The 27,344-nt window shown below is 40.9% G+C and overlaps 1 protein-coding gene across 1 annotated transcript in view; it reads right to left on the bottom strand.

The window, feature by feature from the left end:
• The window catches only part of LOC122550241 (dynein axonemal heavy chain 11-like), a 456,308-nt gene that overhangs the window by 216,046 nt on the left and 212,918 nt on the right, over positions 1-27,344 (bottom strand). Inside the window, exons 43-49 of the mRNA XM_043690997.1 lie at positions 25,730-25,880; positions 24,113-24,244; positions 21,293-21,466; positions 16,575-16,779; positions 8,496-8,661; positions 3,796-3,898; positions 1,839-2,078 (exon numbers count right to left, since the gene is read on the bottom strand). Coding sequence (XP_043546932.1) covers positions 1,839-2,078; positions 3,796-3,898; positions 8,496-8,661; positions 16,575-16,779; positions 21,293-21,466; positions 24,113-24,244; positions 25,730-25,880 — 1,171 coding nt within the window. The remainder of the gene's footprint in view (positions 1-1,838; positions 2,079-3,795; positions 3,899-8,495; positions 8,662-16,574; positions 16,780-21,292; positions 21,467-24,112; positions 24,245-25,729; positions 25,881-27,344) is intronic.

The following is a 27,344-nucleotide window of genomic DNA, read 5'->3' as shown; positions in this document are numbered from 1 at the left end:
TTGGACTCCCCCACCACAGGAAAAAAACCTTGGCTATTCATACTATCCATTCCCACGTTTTTAGAAACTTCTATAAGGTCACCCCTCAACCTCCAACACTCCGGGGGAGAAAATCCCCAGCTCAAACCCTTCAGTCTGGCAACATCCTTGTAAATCTTTTCTGCACACTTTCAAGTTTAACAACACGTTCTTATAGAAGGGTGACTAGAATTGTATACAGTATTCCAAAAGTTGCTTCACCATGATCTGTACAGCCTCAACATGACTTCTCAAATGCTGTACTCAATATTCGGATTAATGAAGGCATGGGTGCCCAAGTCCTTTCTTCACCAGCCTTTCTACCTGCGACTCCACTTTCAAGGACCTGCACCCCGAGGTCTCTTTGTTTGCAACACTCCCCAGGAGCCTACCATTAACTGTATAAGTCCTGCCTCATTGCCTTATCAAAATGCAACACCTCACATTTATCTAAACTAAACTCCATTTGCCACTCCTCAGCCCATTAGCCGATCTGATCAAGGTCCCATTTTACTCTGAGATAAGCTTCTTCACTGCCCACGACTACACGGTGGGCACAGTGGTTAGCACTGCTGGATTCCATCAGCTGTCCTTGCTAACCAGTCTATCATGTGGAACCTTTTCAAACATCTGGAAGTCCATGTTGACAACATTTACCGCTCTGCCTTCATCAATCTTCTTGTCACCTCTTCAAAAAGCTCAATCACGTTTGTGAGACAATTTCCCTCACATAAAGCCATAGGGTAATGTGAGACAAGAGGCACTTGGTCTGCTTAAAAGATTTCAGTGACTCACCACCTCTTGAGAGTTGGCTGACCCACCTGTGTTAAATTCTGAGGTGGGTTGCCTAGCAGTGTGTTGGAATCGGTTTGATTTTTAAAATTTTTTTAAGTTTCCACTTGACTGCCCAATTGCCCATCCTTGGCTTCTATATTTTTAACTTCTAGTGTGTGATTTGCATAAATAACCTAAAGAAATATGGAAGAATGAACCAAGGTGACAACAACAAAAAAAAGCAGAAAATGTAATCCAAATGAAGGACATACTTTGTCCAGCAAACAGCACACTGCAGCATAGGAAGACTGAACATTACTCAGTACTTTCCCAGAAAAAGTTTCTACCATAATGGAGACAGTGTAAAAACTGCTTAACAAATGCTGGACTCTCCAGGTTTTAACCTAAAAACCAAATAAACTATATAGATGCTTTAAATCAAAGACAAAAATAGAGAAAAACTCAGGAGGTCTGGCAGCACTTGTGGAGAGGAGGTTCTGAGGAAGGATCCCTTGACCCAGAATATTAACTCTGCTTTCTCTCCACAAATGCTGCCAGACCTGTTGTGCTTTTCCAGCAATTTCTATTTTTGACTGTAGGTTTTAACACGTATGCTGTAATTGAATGTAAAATTGGAAATTCTGGATTTATCACAGCTTGGAAACAGGCCTGTGTGATCTGATTGCTATGGGGCTGATAGTCAAACAGGAAAATATTGAAATCAAGTGAGAATTTTTGCACCTTGACATGGTGACTCAGAATAAGAGATCAATCCCCTTAATAGACACAGATGCAAGAAAGACATTGCTCAAGGGAAGCAAATTCCTTGTAAAAAATTTGTATTCTGTTTGAAAGAAGTGAACAGAACAGACAGGACATTTTGAGATTTCTGATCTGAAAATCTTCCATGGCAAGCCACTGGCAAAAATTAGCTCTGGAAGTCTCTGGCTGAGCGCAGAGACTTTTGAAGGCACCATCAACTGCTCCTCTCAAAATGGAAATCTGATAAAATGAGTTGGTGTCATGCTTTTTCTAACTTTACTCACCTGAAAAATATTTGAGAGGTCACGAAGGTTAAAAATGTAATGGAATTTAATGGCTGTTGGCAAGAACATGTGAGTAAGTTTTTGCTGAAGCCAGACAGTTGCTTGGACCACAGCCGGAATGGTCTTTATGACTGAAGCTGCAAAATTTAGATGCTGAAAATGGAAACTTAGAATTTTGCTGTAGATCATTTCCATGGAATTGACTGAAGGAAAATTCACCGCAAACACTGTGAAGTGTCTCTACAAAGAAGAAATGATGACAAAATCAATTTGGTAGAAAATCAAAAAAGGCACACCATGCATTAAAGGTTTCAATCACACAAGAACTGACTATCATAACAGAGGCCTCGCATCAGTTCTAAGTCCATCAACAATATAAAAAAAAATTGAAAACTCAAGTAGAAACAGTGCTAGAGATTCTGGGCTTCCACTGTCCATGGGCCTTTTGTGCACTTCCACACAAATTTGGATGCATTGAGTTTTGGTCCCAGCAGCTAGTAGCTGATGAGCCTAGTTTGGGATGAAACATGGACTCATGAAGAGACTCCTTTCAGAATTGCTGTCATTTCAGCTGAGATCTGTAGACACCTAGAAAGGCAAGGTTTACTAGGACTCATCTGGTCATTCAGGTTGCATACCCTAACAAAGTAGGGGGTAGTGAGACTAAGCCAGACTCTCTTATGACAGGTCTTTAAAGCTCCTTTGATATCTTTTGGGGTTGGATAGCGAATAGCTTTCTACTTTTTTTCTCCCCAACAACTTCTAGGGCAGGCACCTGAAGTGTGAGTTTCATGTTTGGGTGCCACAGAGAATGGGATGATTTGGAAACCTCCCTCAGGCTATGCCAGGGTTAACAGTGAACATTCCCAAAGGGCTGATCCCAGAACTGGATGAATTGTACTATATTTTTGTCTCCTAAAAATCCATCTCCAGACTTCCGAGACCTAAGAATACATCACTTCAAACATACAATACTACATAAGTAATACATAAAGTTACAAATCCACTGTAGACGTTCACCTGATAGGGGTGTATACGGTGAAATGATCCATTTGTCTGTTTCACAATTATCCAACTATTAACTTTGATGCATGTAAAACTATCATGCAAATATATACTTAAATTGTACAAAGTTATTTCATAAATAAAATTTCAATGTAATGCTGTAATACAGCTTTTTCCCTCTATTTGTTTAATGCCTTAGAAAGTTTATTGGCCACACTTACCAGTTGATTTACTGAAAAATCGAGTTATTAAACAAATAAATTTTGAAACAAAACTCATTTAGTTGTTGTACAAGTGGCAATATTTGATGAGACAGCATTGTTGAAATCACTTTTGTCCTTGATTGCAATATGCCCATTCGTATATTTATTTTTATTCTCTCATGACTTTTTCTTTACAATTTTAGCTTTAGGAAATTTTACTGAATCAATTGCAAGATTGACAAGGAAATCTGCAGGATTGATAAGTCATGTGAGGTTGAAAGTGAGGACTGCAGATGCTGGAGGTTAGGGTCGAATGTGTGGTGCAGGAAAAGCACAGCAGGTCTCGCAGCATCCGAGCAGTAGGAGAATTAACGTTTTAGGCAAAAGCCCTTCATCATGTGATGGACAGACAGGAAACATGAAATCATACAAATTTTATATTAAAGTGTGAAATTAAAATAGATGTTTCACTAAAAATAAATCAAGGTGGTTAGGACATTTCATGCACATGTGTTGTGCAAGATGTACTAAATGTTGTTCAAATAAACCCATTTAAAATCATTTATTTACTAATTGAGATAATTAACAGATTTCAGTTATTGGTAGAATAAAAACTGGACTGGAGAATAAAAACTAAAATTCTGAAATCTTTCTTACTAATACTAAACTGGAGGACTAAAACATGCACTTGAACAGAATAATCTGCCTTTTCTGTCACTCTTCAATATCAAGCTTATGGATCATCTTACCTGAAGTCGAGGATTGATTGTGAAGCTTCCTGCAGTTGGATTCATGCAGCTGATAAACTGGCAATTGTGAATTTCCTTCAGTGTTAACTTCTGACGATCATACCTGATCATTGTTCAATATGAAGAATTCAGAACAGAGTCAAGAATTTGAACAAATGTATCCACATTGTTGAAAATATGATTAAAAAATGAAAAAAAAAGGAATTGGACTATCCTTAGTGTTAAATTGGTCTTGGGGATCAATGCAAAATGAGTGGCAACTTATCAGTAGCCCATTCTGCATCTTACACAAATGTTTTTATCCATAATGAAAATATGTTATCAACATACTCTGAACTCATCACCCATCACATTTACATTTCACGACAGCTGAACTGCATGGAAGTTATTATACAATACTATTAGAAATCAGGAAAAATAAAGTCACATTCTGAACACATTCATTGTAGCTTGCTAAGTAACTATGGAGTTACAATGGACTCTTTAATTTTAAAAATGCAGCTGTGATTAAAGTCGAAAATAAACAACCTCAATATGAATGATATATTGTTTCCATCATATCCAATTAATCCATATTACAAGACATCCTTCAATGCAACATTCGCTTATAAGTGATTGTTTTATTTTCTGATAATTTTTTGCTGTTTGCTGGAATACTCATCAATTGTCGATATCTAAATTCTCATTTATATGCAGGTAAAACACTTGCAAGTGTCCAAGGTTCATTCTTAGGCACATGAATAGCTACACAAAGATCTGAGGTATGAACACCACTATAATTATATTGCCAAGGTAATTCAACAATTATGACTTGCATTCAGACATGACTTATGAATGCATTTTCTTTTTTTTCTTTCTAAGTAGGAGACTTAGAACCTCCCAACCCCCACAAGGAATAAACAAAATATGGTTTTCTGTTGTTTACATGCTGAACTGTACAGTACTTTAAATGTTCAATCCGTTAACTAAATGAAAAGTGAGAACATTTTTAATCTTGGAAAATACAATTATTTGTTGAATCTTTTACAGTTTCAAATGATTCTGTGTGAATTTCATAACAAATGAATATGTAAAAGCAAATTCAGAAGATAGTTTTTTTTGTGAAAGAGGATCAGTGCACTTCACTACTGATTTCACTGAAATCTTCAAATAAACAAAAAACAATAGAACAAACTTTAGAATGATTGAAAATACCAGAGAGAAGCATATCACAAATTGCAGGAACATGTCTTATGAACCCCTGCCCCACACACAGACACACTGTGGGACAAAGTACACATCCAACTTGAAAATCAGAAAAATCTTATATTCTAAAAGCTGATTACTCTGCCCACCAAACATTAACTCACCTTGACTATTATTTTTGTCTTTCCATTTTAACAACGTTTCAATTGTCATTGCTTACCCTATATTTGAACTTTTCTCTCACGTTCCGTCTAATCCGTAAACATATTCTTTTATTTTTTTTCTTCATCCTGACTGTACTCCTTCGTATTGAAATCAGTGGGTCACATATTCTCTTATTCTAACTCATTCTCTCTTAGGATACCCACTTCTCAAACATTTAAAACAAATTTGACAACATTTGATTATTGTTTGTTTTATTTAATTTTCTATTCTAATTTCCACTCTCGTCAAATTGGGACATTTATATGAGTTTAACTTTACTTAAACAGCCAAACAAAAGCTCTCAAACATTTACTGTGACAAAATGCCAGAATTCAGTGACGTAGGGCTGAATCATACTTATTTTTGGCTCAGTGCATGTTATGTCAAGTTTAGTGGAGGATATCTTGTCACGCAATATCTTACTAAATTTGCCACATTAATTGCCATTCCTGACCCTATGGCTTATATCCTGACTGATTTTTATCCCATCTTACTGTGCTCCTGGATGAACTTGTCACTCAATGACTCACTTGCAAAAACACCAGTATCCTTTGCATCTGTGCCATCTTTGAAAACCCACTGTACATTTGGAAAAGCACTAACATCTGAAAGCTGATCCGCTTAATTTGTGACACTATGAGAAGAGATAACCGAGAAGGGGCATTTGACACTGTGTTTCTCCGACTGGTATCTGGCAGACCTGATGGATGAGGTAGTCCAGAGGAGGAAAGTCCTCCTCCCAGAGAACTGGCAGATGATGCCTGCCTGGTTGGAGATGGCACTCCTGGTCGGAGATGGCACTCTTGGTCGGTACTGCTTCGAAGATATAGAGGTCTAGCCTACAGTGCAGAAAAAGGATCACTGACCTTCTCTACCCCACCAAAGTAAATGCCACACTGTCCTCTCAGCTATCCCACACTCTATTCCTGCCACGGCATCCATCTTCCACCAAGGCTAATCCTCCATGCATTGGGGAGACAGGCCGCCTACTTGCGGAATGTTTCAGAGAATACCTCTGGGACACCCGCACCAACCAACCCAACCGCTCCGTGGCTGAACACTTTAACTCCCCCTCCAACTCCGCCAAGGACATGCAGCTCCTTGGCCTCCTCCATTGCCAGACCATGGCAACACGACACCTGGAGGAAGAGCACCTCATCTTCTGCCTAGGAACCCTCTAACCATAAGGGATGAATGCAGATTTCTCCAGCTTCCTCATTTCCCCTCCCCCCACCTTATCTCAGACCTAACCCTTGGACTCAGCACCCATTCCCACCGCCCCTCCCCCAAGTCCCTCCTCCCTACCTTTTATCTTAGCCTGCTTGGCACACCTTCCTCATTCCTGAAGAAGGGCTTATGCCCGAAACGTCTATTCTCCTGCTCCTTGGATGCTGCCTGACCTGCTGCACTTTTCCAGCAACACATTTTTCAGCTCTAATCCTCCATGCCATCAGTCTGCCTCCTCAATCCATCAAAACACCAACATCCTTCCCCTACATGCATTCGCCTCAACAGTCATGCCAGCCACTTGCACCTTACTCATTCGGCCCCTTTCTGTCATTGCCGGAGAAGACATCCCATAACAGGGCGGAGCGAAGCTAGACAGGTGGGGCAGCTGCTATTTGTGTCCTCCAACCCTTCTCAGGTCAGAATCCATGCCCTCGCAAAAGAAGACCGGGATCGCTCTTGCAGGGAGGTAAAGACATCCATGTGCCATGAACTGAGAAAGTGATTGGAGGCTGGCGAGCATCGCACAGCAACAGATCTGGAGATGGGTCACTGGCATTCAGAGGGCTGCTATAGACCATGCACTTGGTCAGTTGCCAGTAGGAGAAGCCTCTGTGGTCTCGGCAATAAAGGGTTTTGTCCACATGCACAGGGAGATGTAGGAACAGCAGTGGCAGGAGTATGGGACACAATGGCCCGAAATGCCCAAAAGCTGCAACAATGCAGAGAATTATGTGACCGTCTGTCGTTCTCCAAGACAGCTTGCAGGTACTGCAGAGAGACAGGTCCAGCTCCCTTTGGGTGTAGGAAATGTGCTGGAAACATGCTCAGATCTACACTGCATCGTTCCAGCCATTGGCCCTCAAGACCTGAGGTGCAGTGACAGTGGAGAGGGGATCCTTGATCCGAGCCCAGGTGTCCCCTCCTCACAAGACACAGGCCAGGAGGCACCCAGCTAGAGGAGAAACCATACATACTGGGTACTCTGCACTTTCCCCTCGGCAAACTACAGAGGTGGTCTTGTCCTCCACCTCCACCCTGTCTCCAACCCTTGGAGGTTTAGGCCAAGGACAGTCAACCTGTTTGTGCAAGAGGTCTCTTGGCTATCCAGACAAAAGAAAAAGATCCAAGATCACCTCACGATACCTCCAGGGCCAATAGGCTCCATGAGTGAACAGGCTGCCTCTACCCAGCTATGGATCTGGGAAGCTACTAAGGAATAGCAGGAGAGCCGGAAAACATACTGAGGGTGCATCAGTGACACAAATGAACTGTTCTGTAAGAATTTCACAAATTGTCAGAATGGAAGAAATACCAAAACAGTTCCAAATGATTTAATATGGTATTAAACAGGAGATATAAAGAATCAACAATAGTCATTTGGATGATCCACATTTCGAGAAGATGGAAAAAAAGTTCCATTGACACTTCATCTGCAATGACACAACTTTTTAAATTTGGAGATTCACAAATTTGAATTCAGTATCAAATGGATTAGCATCACCATGCTTTTCATTTAACCAGCACACTCACCTCTGAACCAGAAGGCTAGACTCAAACCCTACTCCAAGAAAATCTGAGCTGATAGTTTTGTGCAGTACTGAAGGAATCAGTTTATCAGAGGTGCCACCTTTACAATGTTAAGTGGAGATCTATCTATTGAATCAAATGAACGTAAAAGATCTAATGGCACCTTTCAAGATCGCCCAATGTCTGGTTCTTTCCTCAACACATCAGAGGAAATAACATTCAATCAGCTTACCACTATTTCTGGAAGCTTGCCGCACATAATTAGCTGAAGAATTTACCTACACAACAGTGATTACATAAAACCACAAAGTATAATTGTAAAGTGGTGTACTGATGTCTGAGACATGACAGATGTCACATAAACACAATTTTTTTCTGACTTCATAAAACAATTCTACTGAAAATTAAGTTTTTTTTTCTCGGATTTATAAACTAATGTTTGAAACAACCAGGTACAAGTACTCTTGATAAGAGAATCAATTTAAACATAACAAATATCTCATCTTTGACTTGCATACTCATTTTACATGATCTAGCTGTATTATTACACTCACCAGTGTTTGTAATCAATGCTCTGACGGATAAGTGTGTGAGGCTGAACTGTCCCATACGTATCGACTTTTGGCATATTCATGTCATCAATGAAATAAATCAGCTTCTTATTTCCGGGGGGACCATAATTACGACCAGCCTTTTTCTCAAGAGAATTCTCAAGAACACCTAATTTGTATTTTCAAAAACAAATACAGGAAACTGTTAAAAATGCAAATCATTAAACAGGTTTTATAGAAAAATACTCCAAAACTTATGAATTTGTATCATTATCAATGTAAGTCATGCACCAGAAAGTGACACTGGAAATAACCTGATCCCACCAGGAGTTCTGCAGAATCTTCCATCAAACATATCATCTAATTACAACTAAATGTTTTACAATTTGCTGAGAGCCAAATAATCAATTCCATATAAAACAATTTTTGTGTCAGAAATATTTGGGATAGTGGCAATTATGGGCTTGTTCCAGTACAGACCTGCCCAAACATCACAAAGTTGGTGGGTCAAGCTTCTGATGAAGTGAACATTGGAATACACCGTGGGACATTTCAATTCCAAAAGGGCTGAAAGTCATGCCATTGTCAGTTGTAGAGGGGTCCAGGTTTCCTCCAAGGCTGGAAATGCAGTACATTGTGCTGATAACATCTCGAGAGGGGGGGGGCAAGTGATGAGCAGAGATTTCATCACTGCTAAGCTGTGCAGGAATTCTCTCACATAGCTAGGATCCATAATGGTTTTGAATTCAACCTCATAAAACTAACAGCAATTTTTAAAACCGTATCTGTTCTGAATGGAATTCACAGAATCATTATTCTATGGTACTGAAGGAGGTAATTCAGCTCAATGAGTCCGACTCTCTGAGCACTTTGACTGATTGTCATACATCTGCCTCTCCTCCCAACGCTGGATCATTTAAAAAAAAATTATTGTCCAATGCTTCGATGGAAACTGCCTGCACCATTCTCCCAGAAAATGCTTTCTAAAACTGGACCACAATGTGTGAAAAGGTTTTTTTTTCCCCATCTAACATTTACAGCTTTTGTAAAACATTTTAAAACTTTGTCTTTTTAAAAAATTCACTCATGGGACCCAGGTGTTGCTGGCTACCATGCACTTATTATTAGCTACTCTTGTACTGAGCGGCTTACTAATCCATTTCAGACTTGATCTTTTTATGAGCAGGAACAGATTCTCCCAACGTAATCTATCCAGAACTCTCAATTTTGAAAACTTCCATTAAATCTCCTCTCAGCCTTCTCCTCTCCAAAACCATCCAAACTTGTCCAAGCTATGCGAATAACTGAAGTTTTTCATTGTCAGAAACATTCTTGTAAACACTTTCTGCATTCTCTCCAACGGATTAACATTCTTCCCAAGCTGAGGTGTAACTGTACATAATCCGATTAATGAAGCCTAAAATAGTGATTGCTCTCTTTGACAGCTGTCTTTACCTGTGCTGCCTCATTTCATGACTTGTGCACATATGTGTTCAGGTCTCTTTGCTCCTGCATACCCTAGAGAACAGCATACTTTATTTTACACTGTCTTTGTGTTCTCTGCACCAACACACATTGCCTCAAATATCTGTGTGTTGAACTTCACATTTTAAGAATTCATTTGGGGATGTGGGATTTGCTGACTTAGAGTCATAGAGATGTACAGCACAGAAACAGACTCTTTGGTCCAACTTGTCCATGCCAACAGATATTTCAACTCAATCTAGTCCCAGCTGCCAACACCTGGTCCATATCCCTCCAAACCCTTCCAATTCATATACCCATCCAAATGCTTTTTAAATGTTGCAATTGTAGTACCCTGCACCACTTCCTCTGGCAGCTCATTCCATACACGTACCACCCTCTGCGTGAAAACGTTGCCCCTTAGGTCTCTTTTATATCTTTCCCCTCTCACCCAAAACCTATGGTCTCTAGTTCTGGAATCCCCCACCTCAGGCAAGAGACTTTGTCTATTTATCCTATCCATGCCCCTCAACATTTTATAAACATCTATAAGGTCACCTCTCAGCCTCTGATGCTCCAGGGAAAACAGCCCCAGTCTATTCAACCTCTCCGTATAGCTCAAATTCTCCAACCCTTGATGAATATTCACTCCCCATCCATAATTGCCTTTAAGATGGTAGTGGTGAGCTGCTGCAATTCATTTGGTGTAGTACACCCACAATCATGTTAGAGATAGCGCACCAGGAATTTGACCAGGTGACACTGAAAAAGCAGCTATTTATTTCCAAATGTGGATGCTGAGTGGTTTGAAGAAAACCTTACACAGGAATACCACCACCTCTAGCTGCTGTCCTTCTCATTCTAGATGGCAGTCATGGATTTGGAAAGTGCTCTCTGAAGGAGCTTCGGTGGATTTCTGCAATGCACCTTGGAGATGATACACACTGCTGCTAATGAGTGTTGTGGTGGAGGGAGCCCAGTGGGCTGTATTGTGCTGTATGGTGTCAAGATTCTTGAATGTTGTCAGAGCTGCCCTCACACACACAAATGAAGAGTATTCCATCACACTACTGACTTGTTCCTTGTGGATGGCAGAAAGGCTTTGAGGAGTCAGGAGGGGAGTTATTCACTGCAGGATTCCTTGTCTTTTTTTGATCCTGTGGGCATAGTACTCATTAGTTTCTCTGTTATGAGAGATGTTGTTTGCCTGGCACTTTTGTGACAGGAATGTTATTTGTCACTCAAAACTGAATATTATCCATATCTTAGTGCATTTGGACATGGAATACATCAGTGTTCAAGGAGTTGTGATCGGTGCTGAACATCATGCACTTATCAGCCAACATCCTCTCTTTTGACCTCATGAAGAAGGGTACGTCATTGATGAAGGTGGTTAGGACATTACCCTGAGGAACTTCTGTAGTGATATCCTGGAGCTGAGGTGACTGACCTCCAACAATCACAATCATCTTTCATCTGTCACCTATCCACCCTGTCCATCAACTTGTCAATGCTCTTTCAAAGCTGCCTTCCTCACAGTTCACTATTCTCCCTAGTTTTGTCAAGCACTACTTTTGAAATTGTCTCTTGCATACCATATCCCTAAGGAAAAGCAAGGGTTCCAATCCTGATCTTTGAGAACTCCACTACAAATCTTCATCCAGCCTAAAAAAAAACATTAACTGTAATGTAATCTTATCTTCCTCTGTTTACTACCCCTTAGCCAATTTTGTATCCATCTGTCGACTGATACTTTTACTCCATGACTTATAACCTTCCTCAGAAGTGGGTTAGCTAGCACTGTATCAAACGTGTATCAAAGATCATATATACCTCAAGAACAGCCACTCCTAATCAACTTAAAAAAAACAAGCAAGTTTGTTAGACACACTTTTCCAATAACAAATGTATCCTGATTCTTCCAGATTAACCTGTATTTTTCTATTTGAGTACTTTATCACAAATAATTGTTTCTGGAAGTCTCCTCACCAATGACTAGCCTGTAATGGCTGGGCCTATCTTTATAACCATTTTTAAAGAAGGGTACAATTTTTGTAATTCTCAAGTCCTCCAACATGACTCTCTGAATCTGGGGAAGACTGAAACATCATTGTCAATGTCTCTGCAACTTCCACTCTCACTTTTTTCAATATTCTTTGATGCATCTTAAATAGCTTATCCAATACCTCTAGCTTATCAACTTTAAATCTTCCTTGTGATTGAAGTTCTTATTTAGTATATCAGCCATGGCTCTTGTCTCCATGTGTAAATTAAACCTACTCTTCCTTTTACCACTCTTTCATTATTTATGTGCGTGTTTAAGACTTCGGGATTTTCATTCACATTAGCTCAGTATTTGTTTCTATTTGCTTTATCACCTTACTTCTAAAGCTTCTACATTCAGCAAACTTCTTTGCTATCTCACTCTTGTCATAAATTTCTATCTCCCTGTCTCCAGGGAGTTCTGAGTTTGTTTGTCTTGTCTTTCAAGAGAAAGTGAGGACTGCAGATGCTGGAGATCAGAGCTGAAAATGTGTTGCTGGAAAAGTGCAGCAGGTCAGGCAGCATCCAAGAGCATCCTTCTTCATTCCTGAAGAAGGGCTCATGCCTGAAACATTGATTCTCCTGCTCCTTGGATGCTGCCTGACCTGCTGCACTTTTCCAGCAACACATTTTCTGTCCTGTCTTTCATTTTTGAAGAAATATAACTTAACTGTGCCTGAATCCCACTGTTAGGCTACTGTTTATCCCATCAACCTTTGCTTCCAGTCCATCCAGCCTAGCTCTGTCCACTGTCTCAATCAAGGACTACTCTTTACCAGCTGAATATTCCTAATCTGGGGAGGCAATGGCCCAGTGGTTTGCTCGCTGGACTGTTAATCCAGAGACCCAGGTCATGTTCTGGGGAACCAGGTTGGAATCCTGCAACGGCAGATGGTGGAATATGAATTCAATAAAAATCTGAAATTAAGAGTTGAACGACGACCATGAATCCATTATCGATTGTTGGAAAAACCCATCCGACTCACTAATGCCCTTGAGGGAAGGGAATTGCCATCCTTACCTGGTCTGGACTACATGTGACTCCAAACCCACAGCAATGTGGTTGACTCTTAACTGCCCACTGGGCAATTAGGAAAGGGCAATAAATGTTGGCCTACACAGGGATATCCTCATTCCATGAATGAATTAAAAAAAAACGTCTGGATAGACCAGTGTTATTTTTCATTATTACCCTAAACCTTCTGATATATTGATCACTGTCCCGCAGATATTCCCCCACTATTATTTGATCAACTTAGCCCACATCTTAATCCTTAGAACAGTGTCTAGCAGTGTTGCCTTTCTTGTTGGGCTTGACACTTATTTCTGTTGGAGATTCTGAACACATGCCTCTTCCTCACTGCCCATTATACCAGCACATTTGTAGTCTACATATGGAGAATTAAAGTTCCTCATTATAACAACTCTACGATGGTTACCCCTCTCTGATATGTCCTTGCAGATTTCTTCCTCTATATCCTTCCCATTAGTTGGTGGTCTATAGATTAATCCAAGCAATGCAACTGAACCATTCTTATTCCTTCGCTGTGGCCAAATTGATTCTGTTCTTGAACCTCAGAAACATCCCCTTTCTTCAGCACTGCAACATGCCCCTTCACCAAACAAAGGTCATCCCACCTCCTTTTTACTCTTTTGTATCTTTTCTCATCACCACAACCAGGAACATTTAACTCAAACCTGCCTGTCCTTGAGCCGGGAATCCATTATTGCCATATCATAACTCCACATTGTAGTCTGTGCCTGTAACTCTCCAACCTTATTCTCTGAATATTCACATACATGCTGTGTAACACTGATTTAAATATAATTACTTTCACCATCACTCTGACTATACCTATTAACTGACTAATGTCTATTTTAATGCTGTGTTCCTTGTACAGCATTTCATACACTGATGACAGTATTGGCACCACCTCGAACTCCCACGAGGAGGTTGAACAATTCATCAACTTCACCCTTACTCCAAACACTTTCCACCCTGACCTAAAGATCACATGGACCATCTCCTTCCTAGACCTCTCCGTCTCTATATCCGGACATCTACTTCAAACCCACCGACTCCCATAGTTATCTTGACATAATCTCCTCCCACCCCCTTTCCTGCAAAATTGCAATCCCTTACTCCCAACTCCTCCACCATATCTGCTCCCAGGAGGAGCAATTCCATTCCAGGACATCAGAGATGGCCTCCTATTTCAAGGACCACAATTTCTCCACCCACATGATCAACAATGCCCTCCAATGTATCTCCTCCACTTCCTGCACCTTCATCCTTGAACACCACCTCTCCAACCACAACAAGGATAGAATCCCCCTGGTTCTCACCTTCCACTCCAACAATATACGGATACAGCGCATTATCCTCTGCAATTTCCGCCACCTACAACCAGACCCCACCTAAGATATATTACCCTCCCCATCCCTATCACCATTCTGCAGAGACCATTTCCTTCGTGACTCCTTTGTTAGGTCCATGCACCCAACCAAACCACCCTCCACACCCAGCACCGTCCCTTGCCGCAGAGGTGATGTAAAATCAGCACCCTTCCCTCTTCACCTCCATCCAAGGCCCCAAAGGATCTTTTCATATCTGGTGGAGAATTTCCCATGCATAGAACAAAGAAAATTTAAAGCCCAGGAACAGGCCCTTCGGCCCTCCAACTGTGAGCCAATCCAAATCTACTGTCCAAACCTGTCACCCAATTCTTAAGCATTTGTTTCCCTCTTGCTCCTCACCTTCTCATGCATCTGTCCAGACACACCTTAAATGAATCTACCGTGCCTGCCTCTACTACCTCTGCTGACAAAGCGTTCCAAGCACCTCCTACCCTCTGTGTAAAGTACTTGCTGCGAGTATTCCCCTTAAACTTTTCACCTCTCACCTTGAAAACATGACGTCTCGTTATTGAATCCTGGGAAAAACTTTATGTCTATCTACCCTGTCTATATCCTTCATGATTTTGTAGACCTGAATCAGGTCCCCTCTCAATCTCAGTTTTTCTAATGAAAACAAATCTAACCTACTCAACTTCTCTTCATAGCAAGCACCTTCCATACCAGGCAACATCCTCAAACCTTCTCCGCACCCTCTCCAAAGTGTCCACATCCTTTTGGTAATGTGGTGACCAGATTATCCAACCACCTCATCTATAGTGTTCATTGCTCTTGATGTGGTCTCTTGCACTTCAGGGAGACAGGATGCCAACTCGCAGAGTATTTCAGGGAACATCTCTGGGAACATACACCTAACGACTCCTCCACCCTATGGCCGACCACTTCAATACCCCCTCCCACTCCCACAAGGGCATGCAAGTCCTGGGCCTCCTCCACTGCCAAATCCTAGCCACCCGACACATGGGGAAGAACGCCTCATCTTCCGTCTCAGGAACCTTCAAGCACCTGGCATCAACATTGGCTTCATCAGTTTCCAAACCTCCCCTTCCCCCATCTCATCCTAGTTCCAACCCTCCAACTCTGCACTGCCCTCTTGAACTGTCCATCTTCCTTCCCACCTACCCACTCTCCCCTCTTCACGACTTATCACCATCACCCACCTGCATCTACCGATTGTCCCCCCACCCACCTTCTTTCCCCACCCCCACTCTCTTATTTATCTCTCAACCCCCTTCCCCCTTCACATTCCTGATGAAGGGCTCATGCCCGAATCATCAACTCTCCTGCTCCTCTGATGTTGCCTGACCAGCCTTGCTTTTCCAGCGCCACACTTTTCGACTCAATGTTTCATATACCCTGCTATTACTTACCACTATTCTCTCCAGGTTCCTACATGTTTACGAGGTCAGTTTGACTCACCCAACAGCAAAACAGTCTTCAAGGAACTCAGCCCTGGTTCCATTCAAATGCAACATGGCTATGTAGATAGGTGCCAGCTCCATCAGAGCCAGTCCCTCCATCCGACATCTTTCCAAGCTGTGCATTCATCTACCTTATCGTCCTATTTCAGTACTCACTTGCATATGGCACTGAGAGTAATCTGGAGATTACTTCATTAGAGGTCCTGCGTCTTAGTTCTCTATCGAGCTCCCTAAATTCCAAGTGCAGAACCACGTCTCTTTGCACTTTTGGCACTAGTACCAGTCTGGACCATGACCTCTGGCTGTTTGCTCTCCCTCAAAAGGATATCCTGCAGTGGTTTCATAACATTGTTGACCCTAACATAAGGGAAGGAACATACTATCCTGGAGAGTACAAATGAACAGCTGCAGAGGTGCTTGGGCATTACAGTAACGAAAGAACCCTCTATCAGTACCCTGTTGCACTCTTCTTCATCTGCATCTGTACAGCTGGGCCATCCGTGGTACCACGGGGTTTGGCTCTGACTGCACTCTTCCAAGGACCCATCTCCCTCACTGATATCTAGAACAGAAAGCTCGTTAATGGGTGGGATATCTGGGAATACGTGACAGTTTATTTTGTATGGTATGACAGGCACATTCCCCAATTTGTATGCTTGCTTCCAACTGGTGGTGCGACCACCTCTGTGAATTCGACCTCGTGAATTGCAAAACAGTTCCTGAAAAACGAATTACTTACGCTGTAACATCACTGAAGAGGTATAGTAGTTGAAAGGCACTTTGGACACCATATAGTCATCAGATAGATTAGCAAGTCTGTCTTGCACTAGGATAGTTTTGCCAACTCCTGCATTTCCCACAAGCATAACTGGCTTCCCTTTGTCCAGCAACAAATCTACAAAGAATTGTAGCTGGGTGGTCTCAGCTGTAGGGACAAGGACTGCCTACAATGAACAAAGAGTCACTATTAAAATGAGAGCTATAAATACAAAGATTTGTACAGAAATTCAATGATTCCAGACCAAAGTCACGCTTTACTCAGTTTAAGAACACATTTAAATATTCCAAAGGGTGGCACAACTTCAGTGGAGAGTTGTTAGATAAGCAGTTCTTGTAACAGTTGCTTGTACGGTGCCACTTTGTAAAGAGTTTCACACCTGCGCTGCAGAAGATGCTGCAACCAATGATGCACCTTAGAATGGTGAGAGAACTGTGGGCTTTCGGCACATTCCAATCTGGTCTTAATCTTGACTAATTTTGAATAATACAAGGTCAGCTCATTTGCACAATAGCCCAGATTTTGTCACTGCAATCATGCCAAAAGTTTCAGAATTAGTCAACATCACTTTGAAATTGACAATTCCTGAAGTTGACACATTTGCAGTTCAGTGCTAAAATTCATAAATTACTATCAATAATTCTGCACTTCTTCAAAAGGTGAACTGCTGAAAGTCCCACAGTTGTCTATTAATTATAAAATCAGTGAACGTTTTTGAACTTCCCTTTTATGTCATTAACTGGGCTGCAAAAATTCATGAAAATATTAGAATTTGTTTAATGGCACACAACTTCATTACTAACAGTGCATAATGTTCATAATTACTGCTGCTCAGCCTCTTGATCCTGAATATTTGAGTTTATATCTGCGGGCTGTCAAACTTCTTCATTTTGATAAAACAAAGCAATGAGCTTTCTTTGACGTTTCCTTACAATAAAGTGACATTTGCCTTAATCCCATATATATACCACATCACACATCAACACAAATAGACTTAAGCTGCCATAACATAAATAACCTTTTCCAAGCTTTAATACCTATGAAACATTAAGCCTTAATAATAACTTACTTTGTTAACTGCATAATATGGACATATAAAACCCCAAACAATAACTGCAATGATTTTTAATGCAATTTTCAGTTCTCCATGTCAGATATATATAAAATAAAAGACGACATTCAGTGCTTTTTTTTTGCCACACCTCCTAGAGAAAAGCTTGAGACTTTACAGTATCAAACAGAGTGTGGTTATCACAAATCTGATCAGCACCATTAAAAGTGGATTGTGTTGTAATGAGAAACAAACCTTCATGGAGAGCAAAGCATTACATATAATTCCCTTGTTGAGAATCGTGATTTGCTTTATTAAATGCAGCATGCATTGTAATATTCTTTGTGATACCACTTAACGATCACGAGTGCATAATGGCTATAGTGTTCCAAAGAAGACCCTTGATGTTCACAATGTTGTTGTATATTGATCTTCTTTCAGGAATCACTGTAAATATTTCATTCACATGGACTAAGTTGGATAGGAACTCACCCAACTGGTTAACCATGTCCTAAAATGTTGGAGTACATTGACTGTGCAAGCTGGTGGCCATTTTTATTTTGGGGGGGGGGGTGATCATTCTAGATCTCAAAGCCCTTGCCAATGTGGTGCAGAAAGCTGATGGCAACTTGGAGATCTCAGACTTCTGGCTGAGTGACAGAGCAAGAGCCTGTAATGGTTACAGTTTGTTTGCGCCAAAGTATCATGCTCCTCTGTGTGGGAGCCATGAATGAGAATATTATCTATGTAGCACATGGCTGTGTTAAGGCACGCTATGATGCCAGTCATTGTGTTGGTAGATCTTGGGTGCTGAAGCAATCCCAAATGGAAGACAATTAAATCAGTACGTTCTGAAGGGAACAACGAAAATTATTAATACTTTGACTTCTTCATCGGATGGAAATTGTTAAAAGCACTATTTGCACCAATTTGATAAAGAACAATGTCCCTTCAAGTTCTCATCGACAGATGCCATGAGGTGGATTTTGCCTTCTGTGGCAGTCTACACAATTTATACAGAATCACTCATTTAACATACAAACGCCAAGCCAGAGCACCAAGAATTGATTTGATTTGATTTATTGTTGTCACATGTACCGAGATATAGTGAAAAGTGCTACTTTCCGCACTCTAAAGGCAGATCATACCACACAAAGTAGTAGAACAAAATGCAGAATACAAATTTACAGCCACAGAGAAGGTTCTGAGAAAGATCAGAATTAACGTTTGAGAGATCCCTTCAAAAGTCTGATAACAGTGGGGAAGAAGCTAACCTTGAATTGATTCATACGCGTACTCAAACCTTCATATCTTCTGCCCACTAGGAGAGGGTGCAGGAATATAAAAGCAGGGTGGAAGGGGCCTTTGACTATGATGGTTGCTTTCCCGAGACAGTGGGAAGTATAGATGGAGTCAGTGGGTGGAAGGCAGGTTTGTGTGATGGTCTGGGCTGTGTTCACAACTCTCTGCAATTTCTTGTGGTCTTGGGAAGAGCAATTCCCATACCATACTGTGGATGCATCCAGATGCGATGCTTTCTATAAAAATTGGTAAGAGTCTATAAAAATTGATAAGAGTCCTTGCTGACATGCCGGGGGCTTGTACAGAGTTAAGATGCTCTCTATCGTGCTAGTCACCTGTCATGGGACTGCAGTAATGACTAATTTTGCTGATTATTGTTGTGTGCATTATTTTCAAATCAGTTTTGCTGTGTCAGTGGCTTTTCACTTTCTCACCATTAATAGTGTTGGTTAGAATCCCTGGTAAAGGATTCCATCTACTGCACCATGCATAAATATCAAGACTGTAATCCAGATGCTTTTGACAGATGGAGACTTGACATCATACTAGTGCAACCTAATGAACCTTTATTAACTATTTTACATGAACGTTAATGACTTAGCTGAACAGGTCTCCATTTGAACTTTCTTCACTTCGGTAATACCCATCATCTAACATCACTGATAATGCACTTTAGCTGTTGGCATAATAGCAATAAAACACTTATGCTACAGGTATCATACATAACACCTTGCAGTGAACCTGACTTTCCTCTCATGTTGATGTCGAAAGCACCTGTCATTTACTTGATGTATGCGTGTACTGCAGACATGGAACAAAAAAACAAAAGGTCAGTACGACACAGGAACAGGCCCTTTGGCCCACTAGACTGCACTGACACATGATGCCTTTCTAAACTTAAACCCTTCTGCATTTATGTGGTCCGTATCCCGCTTTTCCCTGTATCTGTCATTTCTCTTTTTATGTCTGTCAATATGTCTCTTAAATGTTGCTATTTTATATGCCCCCATCTCCTCTGACACAGCATTCCAGGCACTTATCATCACCTGTGTAAAAAAAATTGCCTCTCACATCTCTTAACACTAAACCTCACATCTCTAAACTTACCCCCTTTTACCCGAAACCTCTCTCACCCAGTAATTGACATTTCTACCCTGGGAAAAAGACTCCAACAATGCATGCTTCTTATAATTTTGTAAACTTCAATTAGGTGACCCCTCACTTGACATTCAAGTGTAAACAAAGCAAGCTTGTCCAATCTCTTTTCATAGTTAATACCCTCCAAACCAGGCAACATGCTGGTAAACATTTTCTGTTCTCTCTTCAAAGTCTCCACATCCTTCTGGCAGTGTGGTGATCAGCATTGTACACAACATTCCAAATAAAAACCAAAATATTCCAAATTTTGCCTAACTAAAGTTGAATACATCTGACATAACCATTGCAATCTTAGGCCCCAAGATTGTGACAAGTGTGGCCTGAATAATAAATGAAATTTGGATCTCTGGCCCTTCATAAATCCTTCTCCTTCAATTCTTTGTACAATGTATTATTATAACCAGCAATAGTAAAAGAATAATGAAGCAAAGTACTGGCAAAGAAAAAAGAAACTAACTAACATGCTGATTAAACCTGCACGATGAGAGAAGTAAATTTATTGTTAAATAGCTCGTTGGCATGAAACATTTTAAGAGGTCCATTAAAGTATGGGCAAACTTTGAAATCTGTGTCTTGAAGAAATAATTCGGGATTGTTAAGAGGGGGGATTTAAATATTGAAATGAGGCTGCTCTTGTCCATAGCAGACCCACAGCTTTGCCTCCTAATTGACCAGTAAGAAACTGTGTTCCTTTCAAATTGATCACAAGGCCAATCACCAATTTTTCAATCTGTGCCCACTGCTTGGAAGGGTTTGGAGGTGAAGTCGGCAGTAAGTCAAGGTTTATACATATTTGTACATTTTATACACTTTTAATATTAATCATTTCATCATTCATTTTGAATCTACCATCTACAAGGAAGGAGAGGCAAACCCAAGAAAATCAGATGATTCACATTCCCCCACACTACAGAAAGCCATGGATGTTTGCGATCAGGCTGCAGAACCACTTGAGTGCACATAACAGAAGACTCCACATGCTCAAGAGATGCCCATCTTCAGCAACAGAGGAAAATGTACATGTAGAATTCAACATGTTTTATATCAGAAATGCTTTTCTGCCTTTTCTATCTCCAGCTGCTGATGGGCTAGTTGTGAAATCCATTATTTTCTATTTTAAGACTTCTAGTATTCGCAATACCCTTTGAATAAGAAGGTATTTACTTACTTGTAGAGGATTATCCACTTCCATTTCAAATGTTGGTATCTTTTCAGACCAAGGAATAAACTTTTTTGTTTCAGGATCTAGGTAATAATCAAAGACAGTTCCCTGGGATGGAAGTTTAACAGCTTTCATTTCTTTGCACCACCAACGACTGAATTCAACACGATAGTCTACCAGCTAAAAAAGAAATCAACAATGATGTTTACCATTTTATACAATCTAATTTCCAACTCAATTGTGACAGATAAAACCAGACACTTCTAAATACTAGCCATATCATTGTGCAAGACTCATTTAGAATTCTAGAATTGGAGTCAAATAAAGATTATCTGATGCAGGAAAATCTAACAGAGAGGTAGCTTAAATGCATCAAGTTTGCATCAGATCTTTCCAAAGCAAAACCAGCCAGTCCTACCACCTGCCTCTCTGTAACCCACTATTTTCCCCCATTTGTTTCTCTCCAAGTATTTATCCAATTTACTTCCCATCACTAATTAGAATTTTGATCCTACCACAATAACAGGGAGGAGCTGTATTCCAAATCTGAACTACTCTATTTAGAGGAGACCTTCTCACGAGAGAGAGAGAGAGAGAGAGAAAAAAAGATCTTGGAGGAACTGGTTTGGGAGAGGTCACATCACAGTAACAGATAAGTGAACAGTTTTAAGTATAGCCTTGCTGTAAATCTACAATAGGGAGTAGAGTGGGTTCTTTCTTGATTATATGTTTTATTGAGATATATCTCTTAAGTCATAAGTATTACGTTAGCCTGGAGAAGTGTTTTGTAGAGGAATAAGACGGTACTATTTTTTGGGTCTGTAGATGGAAGAAGCAAAAATGGCCTTTAGTAGATTAGGGACTGATTAGGGATAGTCAACATGGCTTTGTGTGTGGGAAATCATGTTTCACAGACTTGATTGAGTTTTTTGAAGAAGTAACAAAGAGGACTGATGATGGCAGAGCAGTGGATGTGATCTATATAGACTTCAGTAAGGTGTTTAACAAGGTTCCCCATGGGAGACTGGTGTGCAAGGTTAGACCTCAGGGAATACAGGGAGAACTAATCAATTGGGATACAGAACCGGCTCGAAGATAGAAGACAGAGGGTGGTGATGGAGGGCTGTTTTTCAGACTGGAGGCCTGTGACCAGTGGAGTGCCACAAAGATTGGTGCTGGATCCATTACTTTTCATCACTATATAAACGTTTTGGATGTGAACATAAGAGGTACAGTTAGTAAGTTTGCAGGTGACACCAAAATCGGAGGAGTAGTGGACAGTGAAGAAGGTTCCAGCAACACATTTTCAGCTTTGGAGGGATATGGGCCAGGTGCTGGCAAGTGGGACTGGATTAGGTTGGAATATCTGGTTGGCATGGAGGAGTTAGACCGAAGGGTCTGTTTCCATGCTGTACATCTCTCCGATTCGATATTTCCTCAGGTCGGTTGCTCACCAACTTGTGAAGTGAAATATGAGTTTTCTGATTATTGATTCTTCAGCCATTAGATTCAGATTCTATTTAATCTATCGTAACCCCTCCTTGCTAAGCTTGCCCCATTCCAGCCTCTTCTTTTCCATGCTACACCCACTGCAGCCTTCTCGTTCACCAAATCCTTGGAGGCCCCTTCATCTCTCTACTTTCGCCATCTTGGACTTGCCAACCCTGGCATTCCCCCAAGGTCTGGGTATTTCAACTGTAGAGGTCTCGGCCCTCAGACCCAACACCAGCAGCAATTCCTTCTAATTTTAGGGTCCTGTTAATGAGCTGATGGCAGTGCACCCCAAGGCCTGGTTCCTGGTAACAATCTTTGAACCCTGGACCCAGCACCCAGCAGCAATTTCTGAGCATGGGGGGGCGGAGGTAGCTGGCTTCAGGCAATAGTCCCTGACTTTATGAGTTTGCTTCCATCAACAATCCCTGAAACAGGAGTCCAGCTGACAGGGACTTGGTCACCGCAGTTTCTTACCTTCCCAGCTGCACCACCAATCACAGAGTGATTCCTTCTTGCTTTTGTTGCTCATGGGCTCACTGGTGAATGGGTGACCATTTTGGAATTTTTTTTTCATTCAGTCACAGGATGAGGGTATTGCTGGCTAGGCTAGCATTTACTGTCTGTCACTAATCGCCCAGAGAGCAGTTAAGAGTCAACCACATTGTTGTGTGTCTAGAGTCACACGTACACCAGACAAGTTAAGGATGGCACTTTCGTTCCTTAAAGGGCATTTATCAACCAGTTTTCTGATGATCAACACTGGTTTCATGGTCATCATTAGATTCTTAATTCCAGATTGTTGTTGAAATCAAATTTCATCATCTGCCAAAGTGGGATTCAAATCTGGGTCCCCAGAATTAATAGTCTCAGCGATAATACCGTTAGCCAATTGACGGGTGAGACATCCTTAAGGCCAACAGAATCCCAGTCAGTATGTAGGATTGCAGGTTTGATGATGCCCATGTTCAGCACAGCAGTCATATCTCTCCTTGTGAGTGGTACTCACACCAAATGTACAAAACACTAATGGTTACAACATTTTCAACACAATAAAAATGTAACATAAACAGAAAAGAGGAGAAATTTGTTTATCTAGCACAAATTGCAGACTTCCATCGATTCTCCACAGGCAGGCAGTGATGTGTATTGCTATCTTCATGGCAACCTCTATTGCCATCAATGAGAAATGTTGAGCTGGCAGTGCAGCTAACAGCCTGTGGCACTACCTGTTCCTGAGGAAATTGACATAAATCTGCTCAACACCTGTCAAACAGGCATCACTTGAATACATTTTTCTCCCAAAAATTTGAACTAAGAGTAGGAAGGACCAACCTGATCTTGGTACACCGCTCCCCCAAAGGCCCAGATGCAGGCAAAGACAAAATAAAGCTCATAAAGTTCTCGAGGAGAGTCAGGAGGCACATTCTTTGGAGTCAGCAGGCAGTCCAAAAGGGCACAAAGTGTCTAAATGGCATTAATATGATCGATTAGCACACAAAAATCATCAAAATATTTTGACTATACTCGAAGTTGCACTGCAACTCACCAGATGACATTTTCCCAGTGTCATACAGGGCCTTACAGACTAGGTTAATTCTTTCATTGTTTTTATTTAACTGAAATAGCACCACATGGTAAAAAATAGCAGTCAGCATTACCAAACACAAACTTTTGATCTATTGGGTTAGATTTTGTCCTGGTGAGATTGTGTAAAATGGGTGATGGTAAATTGGCAGGTAAACATTTCCACAAAAAAAGGAATTGATCTAAAAAGTGCTGGTTACCTGCTATCATACAAGATCAAGGTGTAATCTACTGACACTTGCTAGAAGCATATTTCTCAGGTCCCAAGTGAATTTAAAATAAAATTGCTAGGCCATTCTTTGGTTAAACATAATCAGTAACACTTCAATTGGTTGGTTTAAACTGTACGTTTGTTGCCCTGGAGATCCAATTTCAGACTTTTCAATGAATTACACTGCCACTGACACAAATTAACTGCTGAGACACTTTAGTAGCAGCACCAAATTATTCACACCCTGTTGAAGCAGGCTGTGTGTCAAGGTGGGGGCATTGCCTACATGAAGAAGTTACACAACAATCTCCAAACGAGAGTCTTGAAAGTTGTGAACAGCTAATTTCAGTAAGTCACTAGTTGAGTTACTGTTGTCAAATGGGAGATATAATGGCAGAGGTCATTTGGTAGCAGGATCTTGCTAAGTTAGAGGTTTCCTTTAGTAGATGTGACTGTCATTGTTCAAAGGCTGATTCACCTCAATCACTACAGAATGTGAGGCCTCAGTCTTCTAGAACAGTACCAAAGGGGCACAGTGAAGTGGCAGTTTGGTTCAACAGACTGGAAAGGGTGGGGCCACCAGTGAGGTGGTCAGGCAGGAAACCAGAAGCTGCATGCAATGTCTTAATCCTGGTATCCCACCAGCCTTGTCTAGTTTTCTCCTTGTTTTGAGAAAGAAGTGGAAATGGGGAAATCAGATTTCCCAGGCCATGGACAAAAAATCCAATGGAAGTATTTGTGTTTAGAGATTTGGATATAGTTACTGGCAACCTCTTGAATTTCTTCAAAAGACTGGTAACATTCTGATTCCATTATGGCACCAGAAAACTTCACCTTTTTCGAACCATAGTGATAACTTGCTATATGCTGCTCAAGAAATCTGTGCGCATTATTTTAAATTACTGGAAAACAATGTGCAGTTGCATCCAAATTTCTATGCCCTCAGTAGCTCAGACTCCTTGAATTTGTTCCTGTGTTCATTGATTCTGTCCATTCAGTAAAAGAAAACTGAATGAGTGAACAGTTATTGTTGCGAGATATTTAAAATTAATTTTAAGTTTTTACTGGTACTTATGTTTTATTTTAGTTAGGGCACTTGTGAAAACATTAAACTTCCAGAACTAGATCATAGGAGAAAGTAATTGCATTATTACCTGGACCATGCTATTTTCAGGAATGGGGGTGATGGTCTTTACAGAAGATCGTAGTTGCTCCAGACACGAAGGAACATATTTATCAAAGAGAATGGTCAAGTTGGTCTTTTCTGATTGGTAAATCCTTGTGTCAATCCAGCTGGTCACGTATCTACGCAGTAAGATTCATAAAGTTAAGGTTGCATGCAATAATCGTTTCGAAAAATCTAAATATCAAGGTTGTGGAGGTGCACAGGAATCTGCTTCACTGATTGGAGTTGTGTCTGGGACCTGGACATGTCATGTCTGTGCAAGTTTCCTTCACTGGGCTGTGGGAGTGGAACCTCTACTCACAGCTAAAAGGCCATCAATTTCAGAGGAATAAAGCCTTCCCAAATCATGGCTAGTATTAACGGATGGCAGTGCAGCGGTCGAGATTTATATGGGAAGGGATTAGGTTCTTCTTTCACATCTTAAAGCCGCTTCTTGACACAAAATATTTGAGCAGCTATACTTCTGCAAATGGTGGTGGTTGGTAATGGCGGGAAGGAGAGGAACTTTGCTAGATTTTCTGATTTGTTTTTTTTAAGAAATAGCGCAATTAAAAATCCAAAAAAGAAATGATGGAGGCAAAGAAGGATCTTGCAAATAACCATGAGTCAAGTTAGGGTTTTTTTTAAGGCACTTGAAGTCGGCCTGAGTGGCAAGTGATTGCAGTTTAGAAACCATTGCCTATTTTTCCTGACATTCCAGATTTCCAGCTCCTAACATATGTTGTGCTGGCTCAAACAAAAATCACATATTAGTTGCTTTTAATATACATTATATCTTGGAATGTGGGTGTTGCTGGCAGGGTCAGAATTTGTTGTCCATCCATAATTGCCCTGGAATTCGAGAGACTTGCTAGATCACTTCAGAGTAGTTAAGAGGAATTGTCACAAAACACTGCTGTGGATCTGGAGTCAAACGTATGTCAGACCAGATAATGTCAGCAAATCTCCTTCTATCAAGAACACTGTGTGAACCAAATGGAACTTTTACAAAAAATCAATGATAGCTCTATTCTCAACTTTACAGAGTCTCGTATTCAATTCCAAATTTATTTAATTGAACAGATTCTGCCAGCTGCCTTGTGGGATCTGAACCTGTGGCCCCCAAAATTAAATGATTTACAGTCCCGCGGTATAATCACTGTACCATCATCTCTCACTTATGCAACCATGTGATAATAGTATATTTTCTTTCCTCTTTCTTCCCTTTGCAATCTCTGACATCCTCCAGTGCCTCTCCTCCAGTGTCTCTCCTAGGAATAGGCCATTCAGCCTAATTAGCCTGTTCCTCTACCTATTAAGATTATGACGATCTTTTTGTGGCCTGAACTCTACTTTTCTGCCTGCTCCAGTAATCCTCACCTTCTTTGATAAAAATCTACCTCATTTTGCCTTGAATAAGCTCAATCACCTCCACTGCTTCCTGCAAAACAGAATTCCACACAGACTGTCCTGATAGAGAAAAATGCTCTCCTCATCTTTGCCTGAAAGGGAAGATTTCTTATTTTTAAACTGCGCTCCCTTGTTCTAGTCCCCACCACAAGTAACATCCTCCGAGCATCCATTCTATCAAGTCTCTCAGGATC

Source organism: Chiloscyllium plagiosum, chromosome 5, assembly GCF_004010195.1.
Source record: "Chiloscyllium plagiosum isolate BGI_BamShark_2017 chromosome 5, ASM401019v2, whole genome shotgun sequence".
Classification (NCBI taxonomy): Eukaryota; Metazoa; Chordata; class Chondrichthyes; order Orectolobiformes; family Hemiscylliidae; genus Chiloscyllium; species Chiloscyllium plagiosum.
This window is presented reverse-complemented; position numbering and strand designations above follow the sequence as displayed.